Below are 18180 nucleotides of genomic sequence, written 5' to 3' on the forward strand. Positions count from 1 at the left end.
CTTTTTAGGTATTGAGGTAGTGATCGATTGAGTTTTCATCATTTATTGCATCAAAACACTGTTTTATAACCTAATTCACTATTTTAGAGTAGTTTGTACCTGATCAAAAATGGTTTTAGTACAAACTACTGTAATATAGTGGTTTTTAGGTGTCGTCCATTTATCAATTAAGGCTTGAATGAGGGAAAATAAATGATTGTGATAAAGTGAAATTGATTTGACAATTCATAGTGAAAATTCAGAATAACAATGATTTCTAATTGAGAAAAACAATAGAATGTAAAATAGGAGAAAATTAATAAGAAAAATGAATTCCCGAAATTAGGATTTTTTAGAAAACAATTTTCATGGTAAATGAATGTTGAGATCTATTTTTTATCAAGTTCGATTAAAAACCTAAATTCTCATCTAAATCGATTTTAGATTTAGCTTTAAGTCTAAACCTAATTTCTCTTCAAATTAAGTTATTTAATCCAAAAGATCAATTTAAACTATATATTCAATTCATCTTAAATTATCTTCCAATAATTTATACAATGTAACTATTCGATCTCATTAAATCCAACTTTAAGAATTTAATGAACTTACGTGGTTTGCAATGTAATAGTCATTTAAGATAATTTAAAGAGAAAAATCCTCAAATTTAAGTAATCAATCGATTGGATCAAATTACCTTTACAATTCAAGCTCATTTCTCTAATTCACCATGAATCTTGCCTCTAGATCTTCCTTCCTCTAAGAAAAACGAGATTTAGCCACTCATGCTTGGAGATTTGGTCTTACAAGGCATATTTGACTAGTGAGAAAATGAGGGAAAATGAAGGAAAATAGAGAATTCTATTAAGATAGAAAATATAGAAAATTCTACAATCAAAAGTGTTCAAAAAGTCCTTTAATGAAAGATTCAAGTTTTTATTTATAAGGTAAGGTCAAGTGGACACTTTGACATAATCTAAAAGGTCTTTTGGAACTTTTTCCATTCAACAATCTGAAGTTTAACAACAAAAATAATCATTTCCCATAAGCTTAGCAATTTTGCATGGTGACGCAAAATCAGTGGAGCAACAATAACAACAATAGCTTTATGAATCATTTCGCATGACTACCAAATTTTCGCATGGTTATGCGAAATCAGCTTACAAATTCTCTTTAGCTTGCAACACAAATCCTTCTTTTGGTCCATTTCGCACGATCATGCGAAATTGCACCATATGGTTTTTAAGCTCCTCTTTGGTACTTCATTTTCTTTTTTGACTCCATTTTAACTTCCTCCAATTGACTCCAAATCCCTATCCAATTACATTACTTCTTCCTTAAATTGTTAGCCAGTTTGTTACTTCTCCTACTACAGTTCATAGGGTTACTATTTTTTGTATTCTATGATATCTCTGAGGCACTATATTTCAAAGTCTTTTATTTCCATCCACTTCCTCTTTAGAGCTACGTGGCTATTTTGATGCCGACTGAGCTAGTGATCCTGAAGATCACAAGTCTATCACTGGATTTGTATATTTTTAGGAGATTATTTTATGTCTTGGAAGAGCAAGAAACAAACTATTGTTTCTCGATCTTCTACAAATGTGAAGTATCGTGCCATGATGTTTACCACCAATGGGATAGTTTGATTACATTGGTTACTTGTTGATATAGGTGCTTCTCTTTTGTGCCCCACTTTGATGTATTGTGACAACAAGAGTGTTATTCAAATTGCTCACAATGATCCATTGTTCATGAAAGGACCAAACATATTGAGATTGATTGTCACCTCACTTGTCATCACCTTTAATATAATACTCTTACTTTGCCCTTTGTTCTTTCTTCTTTACAAATTGCAAATTTATTTACCAAGTCATACCCGTTTCTTCGTTTTCGGTTTTTAGTTGGCAAACTCTTAATGCTTGTAGCCGCATTGTGAGTTTGTGGGAGGATGTTAGAGTTATTTATTTAGTAGCATCTAGTAGTTTTATTTAGTTATTTCTTATTTAGCTACTATATTAGAATTGTTGTATTTAGAATTATTCTCTTTTTATTTTTTATTTTTATTTTTTTATGTTTTATTGGGTCTATTTAAATCCTAATGGTGTTGTATCTTTTTTTTTTCAAGAGAATTAATAATAAGAAAATCCTAGATTTTCTTTTTTCTTTTTTTCTCTTTGAATCTTTTTTTGGATTTCAACAATATCCACATGTCTTATGCATCTTAATTAGCATGTGAAGTCCATTCATCACCCTGGCTATGATGGAAGCTGACTCTAAGACCACCATTTTAGCCTTTTGATGAGTCTATTCCAATGGCATGCCATGTATTGTGATCCAATATCATGTAAATAAGAAGTGGGGTGCAATCTCTTTGTACACAAGTGAGATTTATTGGTCATCTCCAACTTCCAAACATGATTTCTCTAATCCTTCATTTTTAAACCCAAAATTCAATTGCTTATAACTCTACCATTTTAAGTGCAATTTTGTGCAAACAATGTATACTTGCAAAATTCATGATGAGAGCTTTCCAATGATATTAAAACCATTCAATTGAAAAGTAGTCACATCAAATTTTCACAATTTTGGGATTTGAAAACCGGAAAATTGTTTTCTCAAACTCCATGTATGAAAAAAAATTACCAACTTTTATGCCATGTTATCACATATGGTCTTTGCCACATTACAAAATTTCACATCAAAATAATGCATGAAAAAAATATTTTGAAAATAGCCTCATAAAATGATGCAAAAAATATGAGTGTTTATATATGATGTACATTGTATTTTGCTTACTAAAATCACATTGAGTACAAACAATTATCCGAGGCTTCAATACCGATTTTGGGAATTTTAGGAAGCATTACAAACTCTTATACCTATTTGAAATGCAAAGTTCAATTCCTTGACATCTTGTGTGATAGTCTTTTGATACTTCTTAATGACACCAATTACGTATAACTTGTAGTGTAGGATTACTCCTATAACAATTATGATACTTTCATAGTTTCAAAGCCGAAATTTCTTAGAGTGAGAAACTAAGAGAAAGATTGAGAATAAATTTCATTTTCAAATTCAAAACTTTTCATCTAAGATAATTAATTATCCTTATAGAGGTTATAAGGATTACAATTAGATCAATTGAGATAGGTGAAGCTTATCATTTGTTATGCACACAATGATTAACACTTAATTAGGCATTATTATGAAGCAAAAAAAAGAGTTTTAACTAATAATGGAGTCTATCTTAATCGTTCGATATGTACAAAGACTAACACTCAATTGTGCATTATCATGGAGGATAAAAAGGGAGGTTCAAACTAGTAATTGAGTACTAATCAACTTGCAAGCTTGAATACATGCTAAGGTCCTTGTCAAGAGACTAATAGACCTTCTCTAGCATTTTTACTGTCTAAGATCTTAAGGGTCAAGTTAAGCATATGACAAGTTTTGAAAGTTTACCATGAGATGAAGAGGTGGAAAATTGAAAGAACATTGGTAGAAACAAAAATGCCCCCCTTTGGACAATTTTAGCAATGAAAAATGCTTAAGGGAAGGGTGCTCGAATTATTTAAAGCCTAATGCTAGAATTACCATATCCATCAAATCAACGAACAGTGCTTTACCCCTAGATGTCCCATTAATTGTTGTGCTTCAACGTATTTTGGGGAGAACTAGCTAGCTCTAGGTTCGAGTGACATTTCACCCTTAATCATAGCACATTTGCCGATTCTTCAACATCAATTGATTTGGACCTCCACTTAGTTTCACCCAACCTTTATCTTAGTTGTGAATAGATCACCTAGGTTTGGGTTCATAAGCAATGACAATTGTCCTATGAAGACTACAATTACTTCATTCAATAATTATTTGATCAAACTTTAATGTCATGATATTAATTATGATGGTTACATGTATTGAAAAAGATCAATTAATTAAAAATCATATTTCAAAAATTAAGCCATAAAAGAAATAAAGACAAAGGAGTTTTCTAAAATATTTAAAATTAAGATTTAAGAAGTGAAACATATTAGTTTTGTTATTATATGGATAAGTCGAATAATTACGAATCATATTGTAAAAAAAAAAAAAAAAAAATCATTTTCTCAAATTTTTTAAATTTTGATAAGAATTAAAGAACACTAGGTAAGATTTTGTTTTTTCTTTCATACGAAAGTTCCTATATGTTATGTAGAAAATTTTAATTTTAAAAATAAAAATTGGAAAGTATGATGGTTACATTTTGTGGAAAAATAGAGAAAAAAGAAAAAAAAATTACAACCATAATTGAATTTGTACCCATGGAAAATAATCGTAAAATTAGTGTAGACCCCCCTAGAGGTGACAAGTTTCTGCATTTTGCTATTATTATTTTATTCAACCCGAGGATGGGCTGTATGGAAGGCGGCGAGACAAGACTGGAAAGGAGGACTGATGTGAGGGGCCTAGGGCAGAGAAAAAGAGAGGCTGCCAGGAGAAAAGGAGAGGAAGGATTTTTTTGGGGGAAAAACCAGGAAGAGCTATCGGGGGGGTTTTTCTTCAGGCGGGTTCCAGAGGAGAGACCTTGCTGGCGGCGAGACCACTTCGACTCCGCTGGGGGAATCTCTCAGGTTTGACTTTCCGGCACTTAGGTTCTCCATTTTTACAGTCACACCATGCCTCATATTGACCTATGGCTTTTTTTATTTTTTTTATTTTTGCTGTTGGTATGTGGATGCTTGTTTTGGCCATCAAAGGTCTCGTTTGTTTGATTTTTGCTTCACTTGCATGAGTTACATAAGGGATACGCTGCTGTTCATGTGTTAAATCCACTCGAAATTTCCTCTTAGCTTTCAAATCTTTTCGATCTTCATGCATCCTCTTCTACCGCCGTCCTAGTTGTTATTGTCTTGGAGAAGATTATCGTCACCCTTAGATCTCCCTCCAAACCTCCCTCACCCCCTTCCACGACCCCGGCATCCTCCACTCTGTCGGCCGGCATTCCGAGGGTCACCTCCGGCGCGCCCAGGAGGCGGCGGCTGCTGCTGCTGCATGCCGCCATAGTTGCCCTCCAGTCCGTCGTCGGATCCAAGCGTCATTCAGATGGCGGCGATTGAGGTGCTGAAACTCCAGCCGGTGCTGGTGATATTGGAGGTGCGGAGATGGAACCTGAGAAGCCCATGGTTTCTCTTGGGGACCTTTGGGCGGAGAAGTCGTGGGTGGCAGCGCCTGCATGGGAGATGCCCGCAATGGCTAATGGGCTTGAGGGCTTAGGTGATTTTGCTGTTGGTTTTGAGCTTGTGATGAAGCCCAGGCCCAAACGGAAGGATAAAAAATAATAATGAGGAAAAGAAGGCCTCACTGAGTTATTCACCCATTTTAAAATTAGCCCATTTGCTTGCATCTACTTTATATGAATCATTCTCTTTAAAGCACTAATTTCTTAATAAATTTTTTAACTTCCAATTCCCAAGCCCAATTTATAAAATTTTAACCTTCAAATAATACTTCAAAATTCCAACATTTAAAATTCAATTCCAATTTCCGAAAATTCTCATACTCACTTTAATTTATTTAATCACTAATACTTTATTCATTTATTTTAAAACTCCATTCTTAATCTATTTATTTAAAATTTCTGTTTGCCGAATTAAATTCCGAAAACTCCCATACTCATTTTAATTTATTTAATCACTAATACTTTATTCATTTATTTTTAAAACTCCATTCTTAATCTATTCTTTAAAATTTCCATTTACCGAATTAAATTCCGAAAATTCCTATACTCACTTTAATTTATTTAATCACTAATACTTTATTCATTTATTTTTAAAACTCCATTCTTAATCTATTCTTTAAAATTTCCATTTACCGAATTAAATTCCGAAAATTCCTATACTCACCTTAATTTATTTAATCACTAATACTTTATTCATTTATTTTAAAACTCCATTCTTAATCTATTTATTTAAAATTTCTGTTTGCCGAATTAAATTCCGAAAATTCTCACTTTAATTTATTTAATCACTAATACTTTATTCATTTATTTTAAAACTCCATTCTTAATCTATTCTTTAAAATTTCTGTTTACCGAATTAAATTTCTATTTTTGAAAATTCCAATATTCACATTAATCTATTTAATTATTATTATTTTATTTATTTATTCTAAAATTCTATTTTAAACAATTCATTTAAAACTTTCGATTTCTGAATTAAATTTTTATTTCTGAAAATTTCACTATTCGCATTAATTTATTTAATTATTATGTTATTTATTTATTCTAAAATTCCATTTTAAACAATTCATTAAAATTTCCGACTTCCGATTTTAATTTCTAATTCCAAAAACGCTAATATTCACATTAATCTATTTAATTATTATTATTTTATTTATTTATTCTAAAATTCTATTTTAAACAATTCATTTAAAACTTTCGACTTTCGAATTAAATTTCTATTTCTGAAAATTTCAATATTCACATTAGTTCATTTAATTATTATTATTTTATTTATTTATTCTAAAGTTCCGTTTTAAACAACTCATTAAAATTTCCGACTTCCGATTTTAATTTCTAATTCCAAAAACGCTAATATTCACATTAATCTATTTAATTATTATTATTTTATTTATTTATTCTAAAATTCTATTTTAAACAATTCATTTAAAACTTTCGACTTCCGAATTAAATTTCTATTTCTGAAAATTTCAATATTCACATTAGTTCATTTAATTATTATTATTTTATTTATTTATTCTAAAGTTCCGTTTTAAACAACTCATTAAAATTTCCGACTTCTGATTTAATTTCTAATTTCAAAATTCCAATACTCACATTAATCTATTTAATTATTATTATTTTAGTTATTTATTTCGAAATTCCATTTTAAACAATTCTTCAAAATTCAAAATTCGGAACTTAATTTCCAATTTCCAAAATTCTAATTTCTTTCAAATTTAATATCCAAAATTCCAATTCTTAAATTTAATTCTCAAGACTCCAATCTTCAAATAATTTTCGAGACTCCGATTTCCAAATAAATATCCAAAATCAAGTTTTCACTCCAATAGTTTTAATTCCATTTCGGTTCTTAAATAATCTTCTGATCTTCTTGATTTTACATAAGCAATAATGAATTCTTCATAATTCTAAAACACGGAATTTGTGAGACTAGTTCATGAACAATAAATTGGGCTTTGGTGGAGGGGGGCCATATGATTGATCCCTATTGATTGTCAACTGTTGTGCTTGATATATTTTGCTTGATCTACATTTTGCGCTCCGATATGCATGAGCTATAATTCGTATTCGTTAATTGTGTACTAATCCCGTTTCTTGATAGCGCATTGTGGCTCGTGGCTCAGGTACGCATACACTTTCATTTCGATCATTCTCTATGCATGTTCCGATTTTCATATGTGCATGATTTGACTTAGGCATCCATTGACTTTCTTATTGATTGCCACGTCGACTTCATTTTATTAGTAGAGACCCGACTTTAGGGGCTTAGAGGGGTGCTACGGTCTTTACCGTACCTTCCCGATGAGTAACCTGACCCCCGAACCCGATCCGGTTTTTTTTCACAGACCACCTTTTCCAAAATAAGGAGTCACACTTAGGGTTTTTCTTTCTTATTTTGTTTACCCTTTAAAAATAAAACAAAAATAAGTGGCGACTCCAAGTCATTTTCTTAAACAATAAAAAAATCAAATTTTCAAATGAAAATCAAGCTCGCCATCGAGTGGGAAACGCATTGAGCCGAAATGCGAGGTCCACAATTAGCTTTTTAAAAATGGATATTTGGTTAAGAGGTTTAGAATAATCCCTAATTAAAAAAAAACTTTTTTTAATGACAAATTAATCTTAGTTAAATTCATAATAAATAAAATTTAATAAAAAAGAATATTGGAGTGAGAATGAGTAGATGTGTTATAGAAAAATGGTGACATAAAGAGGAGGATTTAAGTGGAAAGATTTCGTGTTTGGAGGCCGAGAAAATAAAAAAGGACAAAATTGTTTTTGGAAAACAAAAAAACAAAAAAACAAAAAAAACAAAAAAATGGGAAATGAAAAAGAAAGGTAATTTCGGGAGAGGTTATTTTGACAGGTTGGAGTGTCATTTTGAAGCATGTTTCTGCAAATCCCTGCCCTGTGAATCACCAAAATCTTCCTAAACTCCATTCCTTGTAGTTATTCACCAATGTTCCGTTTTCTCCTCAACTCCAATTCAACTCTTCTTCGCATCTTCTCCTTCAGACCGCTCTCCTCCGCCACCGCCACCTCCACCGTAGATTACCTCACAAATACCCTGGGCTTTGCCCGCGAGTCAGCCGTCGCTGTCGCCGAGGAACTCAACATCAAAACCACCACCAGGCCCGATTTAGTTGTCCAACTTTTCAAAAGCTACGGTTTCACCCCAACTCACATCGCCACCATCGTCTCCAAGCACCCTTCTCTCCTCTTAGCCGACCCAGTTAAAACCCTCGCACCCAAGCTTCAATTCTTTTCCAATAATGGGGTCTCTGGTTCTGCCCTCGTCCACATTGTCTCCGCCGACCCTGTGATACTCAGACGAAGCTTGCAGAACCAAATCATCCCCTGCATTTCCTTCCTCAAAAAGGTCTTACCCACCGATCACAAAATCGCGTCTCTCCTCACTGCCAAGCGCGGCACTTGGGTCGTCCACAAGTTTTCTGAAAAAATGGTGCCAAACATTGAGACACTGCGAAGCCATGGCGTGCCGGAGTCGAATATTTTGCGGATGCTGATCTTGCGACCGCGGACACTGTCGTTCAATACTGGTGCGTTTAAGGGCATCCTTAAGAGGGTTAAGGAAATGGGGTTTGATGAAAACGGTTTGATGTTCATTCATGGGGTGTGCACATTATGTGGAATGAAGAAGGCAAAATGGGAGTCAAAAGTGAGTGTCTTCAGGAGTTTTGGTTGGGGGGAGGAGGAGGTTATAGCGTTATTTGTGAAGCAGCCCAAGTTTATGAACTCCTCAGAAGCAAGGATCAAGAAATCCTTGGATTTTTTTATGAATGAGTTGCATTGGATGCCAGAGGATATTTCCAAGTACCCAATTGTGCTTTTCCTTAGCTTTGAGAAGAGAGTGGTCCCCAGGTCTCGTGTCCTTCAGCTTCTGATTGAAAAGGGTCTTGTGACTAGAAGGAGTATGGGGAGGGCATTGATAATCCCTGAAGATCAATTCTTGAAAGTTTTTATGTCCAGTTATGAAAAGAAGATCCCAGAGCTGTGGGAGATTTACCAAAGTAATAAAGTGGGATTGCCCCGGTCAGCAGTTTCAGTTTGAGTGGGGCTTGCAGCTACAATTTAAGTAAGACATGTATTATTAAAAAATTTTGTTGTCTATTCTTGAGTATCATTAGATTTATATGGGTATTTGGAAAAGGATTTGTATCTTTATTGTTCAATGATATTTGTTCTAAAAATGATTAGCTTCAAGTAGAAATCATCTTATCTACTAACATTAGTGATGTTGTAGATGAGGTTTTTTTTTTTTTTTAATTAATAATATCTAATATTCATATTATTAGATCTTTTGTTTCTAGGTCTGTAAATGAGTAACATTTAAATTTCGGTAAGAAAATGTTTACTTGAGAACTAACTCAATTCTGGATAAGCAATTTGCAGTAGTACCTCCAAAGATATTATTCTGTTTTATTTTTTTCTTGAATTTATGTTTAGTAAATTTCACAATCAGAATTCTTTTTGTTTATTTTCCTTGGTTGTATATGTTGGTAAGATGAAAAAAATTTCAAGTTTCAAACACTAGAATTTTTCTTCATAATAGTTTGAGATTCTTTCTTGCTAGAGCCATAATGTAAGAGCTCAGGGACTGATCTTTTTCTAATCTGTTTAAGAGAAGCAGAAGTCTTACATGCTATTTTTGGGAGTGGAGTTTTATTTTTAAATTAAGAGTTTCACCTAATGTAGAAGATCCTGCAATTAAGGATGGTTCAGTAAGAACCTATGATTCCACCTTTTTTAATCTTGTCTTTGAGCCAACTAGTGCAACTATTGCGGATCTCAGCATTAGTTTTGAGAATGGCTTTATATTCATTTTAAGCAGCCATAAGGATATTCAAATTTTTGGAATTCACCCTCCTTTTTTGATGCTTGGAGGCATTTAGCAAATCTGATGGCCAAGTGGGAAGCCTAGCATGTTTGTTCTGGGTCAACACCTTAGGAATAACGAACAAAGAAATGAAATAAATCGCCAACCTTAATGGAGTGCTTTTAACTAAGATTAGTCTCCCTCCTTTTGAAAGATATTGTCTTTTCCACAATACATGTCTTCTTTGAAACCTCTCTACCACCAAATCAAACACCATGGTTGATTTAAAAGAGGCACATAGAGTAAGCCCCAAATATGTGGTAGGTAACCCTAGCCCAACACTAAAGCTAACTCTTCCACATTTGATACACCTTCTATTGGAATTAGCTAACTTTTTTCCAAATTAATTCTTAGTTAAAAAACTCTCTCAAACCACACTAGAGTCTAGCTAAGGGATGACACTTGTTATTGGCTAGTATCACAAAAGATGAGAGTATCATCCACAAAGAGAAGATAAAACACCTTCTTCCCCCCTCTACCTCATCCTCCCACCTTGAATCCCAAGATGACACCCCCTCTTTCCCACCTTTTTCAAAAGGCAACTAAGAGAATCCATGGCCAAGGCAAACAAGAAAGTGGAAAGAGGAACTCCCTACCTCAAATCCCTAAAACTTTGAAAAAAAAAACCAGCAGGCGTCCCATTAACAAGAATTGAAATCTGGTTGAGGAAATGCATCATTTTATCCATCCTATCCCCTTCGGGCCAAAGTTCATCCTTTCCATGCCAGCAACAAGGAAATCCCACTAACATGATCATAAGCTTTTTCGATGTCAAGCTTATAGAAAACACCACTAACTAGCTAGAGCCACCTAATAAAAGCGAGCTTGTGGCTTGAGAAGATTCAAAGAGACTTTTTGGGAGTGATCATTAGAAGTCAAACCACCTATTGTTAATTGGTCAATTGTCGACATGGAGAAAAAAGGGGGAGGTCTTAGTATTAGAAGTTTGGATGTGCTCAACAAGGCCTTGATTAACAAATGGACTTGGAGTTTTGCAACGGAAAGGGACCCTATTTGGAAAAGGGTTATAGTAGGGAACTTAGGGAAGAGGCAGGGGGATGAAGGTCATGCAAGGTAAAGGATAGGCCAATGGGCTTGTAGAAGGCAAGTAGAGAAGGATAGGATGTTGTTAAAAGTAGGTCTTGTTGCATAGTGGAGAATGGATGGGGGGTAAAATTCTTGAAGGATGGGTGGTGGGGTGAGTCAGCTTTGAGTGATTCTTTACATCTCTTTTTACTATTGCCATTGCAAAGAACTCTTAGGTGGCAAATGTGTTGGAGTAGTAGAAGCAAGGGGATGTTTGAGCCCTTGTTTTGTTAGACAATTACATGAGTGGGAGTTCGAAAGAATGGATGAATTTCTCTTAAGATTACAAACGAAAGCTGTAAGCAAAAATGGTGGGGACAGGGTGGTTTGCTTAGGATTGAAGAGTGGTATGTTTTATAGTAAAATCCTTATACTCTTATTAGATGATGAGATATGATTTCTTCTTGAAAGATACTATTTGGAACCCTTATATATCAATGAAAGGGAGATTTTTTGTAGGGAAAGCAACTAGCATCGTTACCATAGTTCAGTTGAAAAAAGAGGGGTCGAACCTTGTTGAATAGATGCTTCTTATGTAAAAACTAGAAAGAATCAGCCGATTGCCTATTTCTTCGTTGTACCAAGACGAGTATCTTGTGGCCACTAGTCTTCTCATTGTTCAGGGTGGAACTAGTGATATCAATTTCAACTAAAGAGACCCTTTTAAGTTGGTAGAGATCTTTTGTGGGGAAGAGAAGAAAGAAAGCATGGCGGGTTGTTGCCTTATGCATTTTTTTGGACTGTTTGGAAGGAGAGAAATAAGAGGTCCTTCGGGGACATGGTATAAATGCATCAAATGCTAAAATTCTCTTTTTCATGTTTATTTTGGAGTTGGTGAGGGTGGGGTTAAATGAAGCGACAATGTCTATGGTAGACTTAGTCAATTGGTTTGGTGTTATGTAATGGGAGTTTTTTTTTTTTTGCTTTTCTTTTTCTCTTTTTCAATCTTGCCTTTGATGCCCATGTCTACGACCAATGTACTTTAGTGCACTCTTGCTCATGGGGGCTATTAATATATCTTTTTGCTTGCTTGTCAAAAAAAGAAAAAAAAAAAGGAAAAAAGAAAAAAAAAAAAAGCTTGAAGTTTGTTTGAAGGTGTAGTTGCACACACTATTGTAGCTAGAGAATTAATTTGATTCTTTTTACTGTATTAAGTTGTTGTTGGAGCTGTATGAACGACATTTCCTCATCTTATTTTCTTTTCCTTTTTTTTTCTTTCTTAAAAAAATAAAAAGGAAAAGAAAAAAAAAAATTCATGCTTGGAGATGGTGGAGATTGTGGTCTAAAAGTAAGGCAAGGAAATTAAGATAGCTAAAATGTGGCATATGGTTGCTCTGCAGGAGCATTTAGACCGTGTTGGTGTGATAAAAATAGAATTGTTCTAGAATTAGGAATTGGAATTTGATTAGGTTATTCAATTAAGTTTCCTATGCTAATTAAGTCTAATTTATATTATATTATGATTTTGTTATATTGGTAAGTTTCCTATGCTAATTAAGCCTGATTTATATTATATTATGATTTTGTTATATTGGTTTCTACTTTATTTAGAATTCTAGTTTATGTTTCTCATTAGGAATAATTTCATTTTTTTTTATCAATATTGGTTTCATTAGGAATAATTTCATTATGATTAGGATTGCTTTCCTATTATATTTTGGATCATGATTAGTCTAAAATTGTAGACACTTATTTGTTCATTATTCATTCAATTAAATTATTTGCTTAGAAACTCTCTGGAATTTATAAAAGAACAGTTTTTTGTTCCTTTCTTTATTCTCACTTTCCCTTTCTTATTCTGCTGCTCAAATTGGTATCAAAAGTCCAAAAAAACCATAGATCTCTACTATGTTTGGATGTGGTAGAGGTGTGGTGAAAGAGAATACCAAAACCAGCAATGAAAAAGGACTAAGATGGCTTCAACAACATGAAATAAAGGAAGCACATATGGAAAGTCCAGAAGGCAATTGTAAATGCTTGGACATACTGAAAGGTAGTCATGAGGATAAAACTTTTGAAGTAGAAGAAAACGATTCCATGATGCCAGACAAAGAGATAGCAAAGAGTGGAGTCGGTTGAGAGATAAATTGATTTGTGCGCTTGGTTTGGAGAAGGGAGAAATTAGAATCGAAGTTGTTGATTTGTTTATAGATGATTCACGCTAAAGATTATTTGGATTGGGAAGCAAGTTTGGAGAACTATGTGAGTGAAAATCTATGGTTGGATAGAGAGTTGTTTTTTGTAAAGCTTAGGTTGAGGGTACTGCACTTCAATGGTGGAAGAGAGTTAAAGAGCAACATCTTCAACAAGCAAACTGGAAATCAACACATGGGAACATATGAAAGCAAAGATGTGGAAACAATTCCTCCCAGTGTATTATTCTATGAGTTGTATATGTGACTCCACTCATTGAAACAAAGAGGTACTTCAGTTGACTTTTGAGTTTAATAATCTCTCGATTCCGGTTGGTTTAGATGAGAGTAATTAACGAATGACATCTTGTTACTTTGTGGGCTTGAATTGAATCAATTAGAGATGAAATGGAAGTGGTTTGTTTGTTCAACTTGGAAGATGCCCTACAACATGCCTTCATGGCCAAAAAGAAGGAATTGTGAGGTACAGGAAAACCTATATTTAGGTGCTTTGGTGGTAATGAGATTATTGTTTCAAAAAGAGATTGTTGAAAAGTGAAGTTGCCCTTTGAATAGCATACTACCCATTGCAAAATTGCATGGTTTCAAAAGGGAAAAAAGATGTTAGTTATTTCCTGTTGTGTAGTGAAGTTTACTATGAGGGATGTTATTTATGATGATGCTTGGTGAGATGTTGTGCCTGTGGATGCTTGTCACATTCTGTTAGGAAGAATGTGGCTATATGACAAAGGCATGTTTCATCACAATAAACCCTGTACATTTTCATTCTACAAAGATGAAAAGAAGTTTGCATTAGCTTCGTAAGGAAGAAGATGCTAATACCTCCAAAACAACCACATTAACATAATAGACGGCATGAGTGATGTGAATCAGAAAAAGATGATGCTGACAGCAAAAACACTGTCCTTGAAGAGATACAATAGTAAGAGTATATGGCTTGCTGAACATAGTTGAGAAGGATGAAATGACTGAAATATATGTGTCGAAGCTGAGTCCCTACCTGGAGAAACTGATGCAGAAGCATTTAAGAATACTAAGGCCAGGCCCCTTTAGTGTAGTAAAATATAATTGTTTTGGAATTAGCAATTACAATTAGAATAGGTTGCCATATATCCAAGTTTCCTATTTTGAATAGGCTTTATTTATATTCTGACTAGGATTTATCATATTGGTTTCTGCTTTATTTAGGATTCTAGTTTATGTTTCCTATTAGGAATAATTCCATTATGATAAGGATTGTTTTCCTATTATATTTAGAATTAGGATTAGCTCTATAAGTACCTAGGATTATAAACAATTATTTGTTCATTATTCATTCAATAAAATTATTTGTTTAGATACTTCCTCTCTGGAATTTATTCCAGGAGTAGTTTTTTATTCCTTCTTTCCCATTCTTTTTCCACTAAGTCAAGCTGTCCTTTTTGTGCAAGCATTTTTTAAATGAGATGGAAGCCCATATGGAGATTTTGGAAGATAATTATGAGCTTTAGACTTATTGGACAGTAGGGTTGGATATGAATTGAAGATGGTTTTGTGAATTTAGATTTCCTACCGATCCACAAAACTTAAGATTTCCCACTAATCCATGATGACTACTCTGATTATATTGATAAAAAAAATGACGATTACTCTTATTGTATGAATGTGTGTGAGTTCTAATCTTTTCGTTCATTGATGATGAAGATGTCAAAGATTGGGTTGCAATACTTCTTCACTATGATGAACATCTGAAAGATTGAGTTGTAATTTCTTAGATGTACAAAAGATTGTCTTGAAAATAAAGCATTTCTAGAAGATTGTTTTGTGGGCTAGGATTCTCCACCAATGCAAATAAAGGCAAAAAATGAAAAATAAAAAATCAAGATAAAAGAAAAAGAAAAATGGAGGGGAGGGGTGAAACATTTTGAATTGAAAAAGAAAAAAAAAGAGTAAATAAGACTAAATGAAAATTTAAAAAATTAATAAAAAAAGAAAATTAAATATAAATATGAACTGAACTTGATTTTATTTCGACTACACTGCCAGAGATTGGGAGGAAATTAATAAAACTCAACTACATTGTCAGGGATTGATACCACAACAAAAGTACTGATTTTATCTTGATACAACATCTCAGTACCCAACTAACAAATGCTACAAAACTCTCACCTTCTACTACTATTTGACATTTATTGATATGATTTCAATACATCCTTCTCCTTATCGATTATTCATGACTATGCTATAGCTGTATATCTATCCTGGTGTCAAAATTTGCCCTCAACACCAACTACCAAATCTTGTCTTTTAGTTCATGATTTCTCCTGTCTCTTCATCTGGTTCTTGCCTTGCTTATAGAAGTGCGAGAAGACTATTGAAAGGAAGGTCAATGTTGAGGAGGAGAATTGAAGAAGCAACACGAACATTCAAAGGAGAGCACCACCAGTATTGTCACCCACCTCCTCCACCTTGCTGGAATTTAAAGTTGACCACCACCCCTTTCATCAATCAAGATCCAATATTGTTGTTGGTTACCACCACTGAAGAAGAAGAAATCTGGGCTTGAAAGGCAGCAACAATACCACCATTTGACAGATATAAAAGGGGGAGCAATCCTCCCATTTGGGCTTGTGAAGTGTTTTGATTAGTAGGTTGTAAGGTTAATACTTATGTTTGGAGCTTATTGTCACTTTTGAGTGCTTATTTTTGGCTTTCTACTTGCTTAACATTCAATATGATTATAAATTTTTTTTTTGGTTGAATATTTTGGTGATATATATTACAATATCTAGATATATTGTGGTTGCAGCTATAATCTCTAGTGTGCTATATCTTTACTATTTTTCTGTAATTTTTCGTTGGAGCCCACAAATATTTGGCCCATGGAGGCACTCTTGGAATGGATTTTCTAAATTACATCTCTAAGAACTATACACTGCACTTAGTGCTAACTGGAAAAGCAATTGGAAAGGAGTACCATTTATTATCATTCACATCCAGTGTTCAATTGCTGAATTAGATGGTACACATGCATATGAGATATAAGATAAGATTCCAATCCTTATTACACCATATAAGTCTGATAAGACAATTTCCTTGCTCAACAGTTTAGTAGCTTAACTGGAGACAATTTTATTCAGGGTGTACAGCTCTTATTCCCCTACCATCTTCTGCAATCCAGCTACAGTTTGGATTCCAATGCTTTGGGTATATTTTTTCTAGCAGGAAGTCGTAAATGTTCAATATCTGGAGCTTCAACTTTGGCAAAGTAATGATCAACCATTTCATCGCTAACTAGCTCCAGTTTTGAAGGCTCCCACTGTTGGAAAAGAGGAAAAGAGCAAGTTCATGTGTTACTTTCAAGCACTATAATTTAAGAGGTTGATGTATAAAGGAAGAATATTTTTCTCTACTAGTGTAATGAATGTCCTATAGCTCAAAAGGACCAGGGGGTCCAGGACTAACCCAAAAACATTTCTTTACCAAATCAGTACAATATGAGATTTTAAAGAGATTATAATAGCCCAAAACAAAGTATATCTATTCCCTAATGTCTACCCAAAAATTCTGTCAAGCAATAAATCTCAATATAACAATCCAAGCATTCAGATGTGATGTAAATGTACAACTGTCAGAAACTACCGCTTATGAGATACAGTATAACCTCCCATGGCATCTAGTTCAGGTCCATGAATATCATTTTTCCAAAGCTTTACTCCAAGCCATTCCACCAACAAATTCATTTTGTAAAATTGGTTTTTATACAAAGAAAACCATTTTGAAAAGTATGCTAACATCATTTTTGCCTTTGTCAATTAAAAATTAAAGTTATTTACCATCGACAAGGTGTGTTTAAAGAGGATTGCTAGCATAGATGTTAGGGATGACAATGGGGTGAATTTTTTTGAATACCTGCTTCCAATGAGACAGGTTTGAAATTTAAATAAATAAGTTTTGGACGAGTTTGATATATATATATATCTTTTTTTTTTTTTAAACCGGGGCAGGTTTAGGTATTATTTTATCCCACCTTGCCTTGTCTTATTTAATTTTTTTAATTGGGGCAGAGATAAAATTTATTTTGAATATATAAATGTAACAAGATTGGGAAAGGAGTGACCCATTCTGAACCCCATTATCATCCCTAATAGATGTTTCATTGCAAAATCTTCAAGAATAGTGCATAGATTGCACGGTCTTTGTGGCATTAAGAATAAATTGCAACTCAACCTTTTGGAGTAAAATTTTGAATAACAACAAAGGATACAAAAACCTAGCAATCTTTAGCTTTGGAAATTATAGGTCGAAACCTAAGTGCAAAAGACCCTAACCCTAAAGAGTACTAATGCTCCTTTATTATCTTTATTTTAAAACCTTTTGATGTGGTAAGTAGTTAGGTGATGATTAAAATGGAAAAATTAAATGAAAAGTCAAGAAATACAAAATCTTTTGCTCAACCCATTGCATCTTCTGCTACCTAGCAAGGTGATAAAAAAAATGGTAGAAGGTTTTGGAAAATAAAAGTAGTTTTCCAACCTCAAATGCCCCTTGAAACGAATGATTAAGAATGTTGTTAACTAAGGTGGTGTTTGTTTTTTTGGCCTTTTGCTGAAAATCATTTAGTTTTAAAATTTAGGTTGTTTGTTTTTTTACTTTTTCATGACTTATTATAAACTTTTTACTAAAAAGAAAAAGCCAAAATACGTGGCTTTTTCTAAATAGAAAAAATAACACAATGGTTTTTTTTACTTTTTAATACTTAATAGAAATAAAATACTACAAAAACAAACAACCTAATATTTAATACTATTAAGTATTAATGTTCTATTTAGAATTAAGTAAAAAAACAAACACCACCTAAGTCT

General features: G+C 33.4%; 2 protein-coding genes across 3 annotated transcripts in view; one reads left to right on the plus strand and one right to left on the minus strand.

Annotated features, from left to right (window-relative positions):
• Positions 1 to 8025: 8025 nt before the first annotated feature.
• On the plus strand, positions 8026 to 16123 carry LOC104881242 (uncharacterized). 2 transcript variants are annotated; one of them, XM_059741548.1, is made up of 2 exons: positions 8026 to 9296; positions 15677 to 16123. In XM_059741548.1, the coding sequence occupies exon 1, from the start codon at positions 8160 to 8162 to the stop codon at positions 9270 to 9272; it is 1113 nt and encodes a 370-aa protein (XP_059597531.1). In that variant the 5' UTR covers positions 8026 to 8159; the 3' UTR covers positions 9273 to 9296; positions 15677 to 16123. The 2 variants fall into 2 exon arrangements, with proteins under 2 accessions (XP_059597531.1, XP_010658999.1); XM_010660697.2 differs by having other exon boundaries at positions 8027 to 9296; positions 15674 to 16123.
• A 155-nt stretch (positions 16124 to 16278) lies between these two features.
• LOC100245360 (3-hydroxyisobutyryl-CoA hydrolase 1) overlaps positions 16279 to 18180 on the minus strand; it is a 63340-nt gene continuing 61438 nt past the window's right edge. The window contains exon 14 of the mRNA XM_059741547.1: positions 16279 to 16634. Coding sequence (XP_059597530.1) covers positions 16497 to 16634 — 138 coding nt within the window. The 3' untranslated portion in view covers positions 16279 to 16496. The remainder of the gene's footprint in view (positions 16635 to 18180) is intronic.

The sequence above is a fragment of the Vitis vinifera genome, chromosome 13, assembly GCF_030704535.1.
Source record: "Vitis vinifera cultivar Pinot Noir 40024 chromosome 13, ASM3070453v1".
NCBI classification, from domain to species: domain Eukaryota; kingdom Viridiplantae; phylum Streptophyta; class Magnoliopsida; order Vitales; family Vitaceae; genus Vitis; species Vitis vinifera.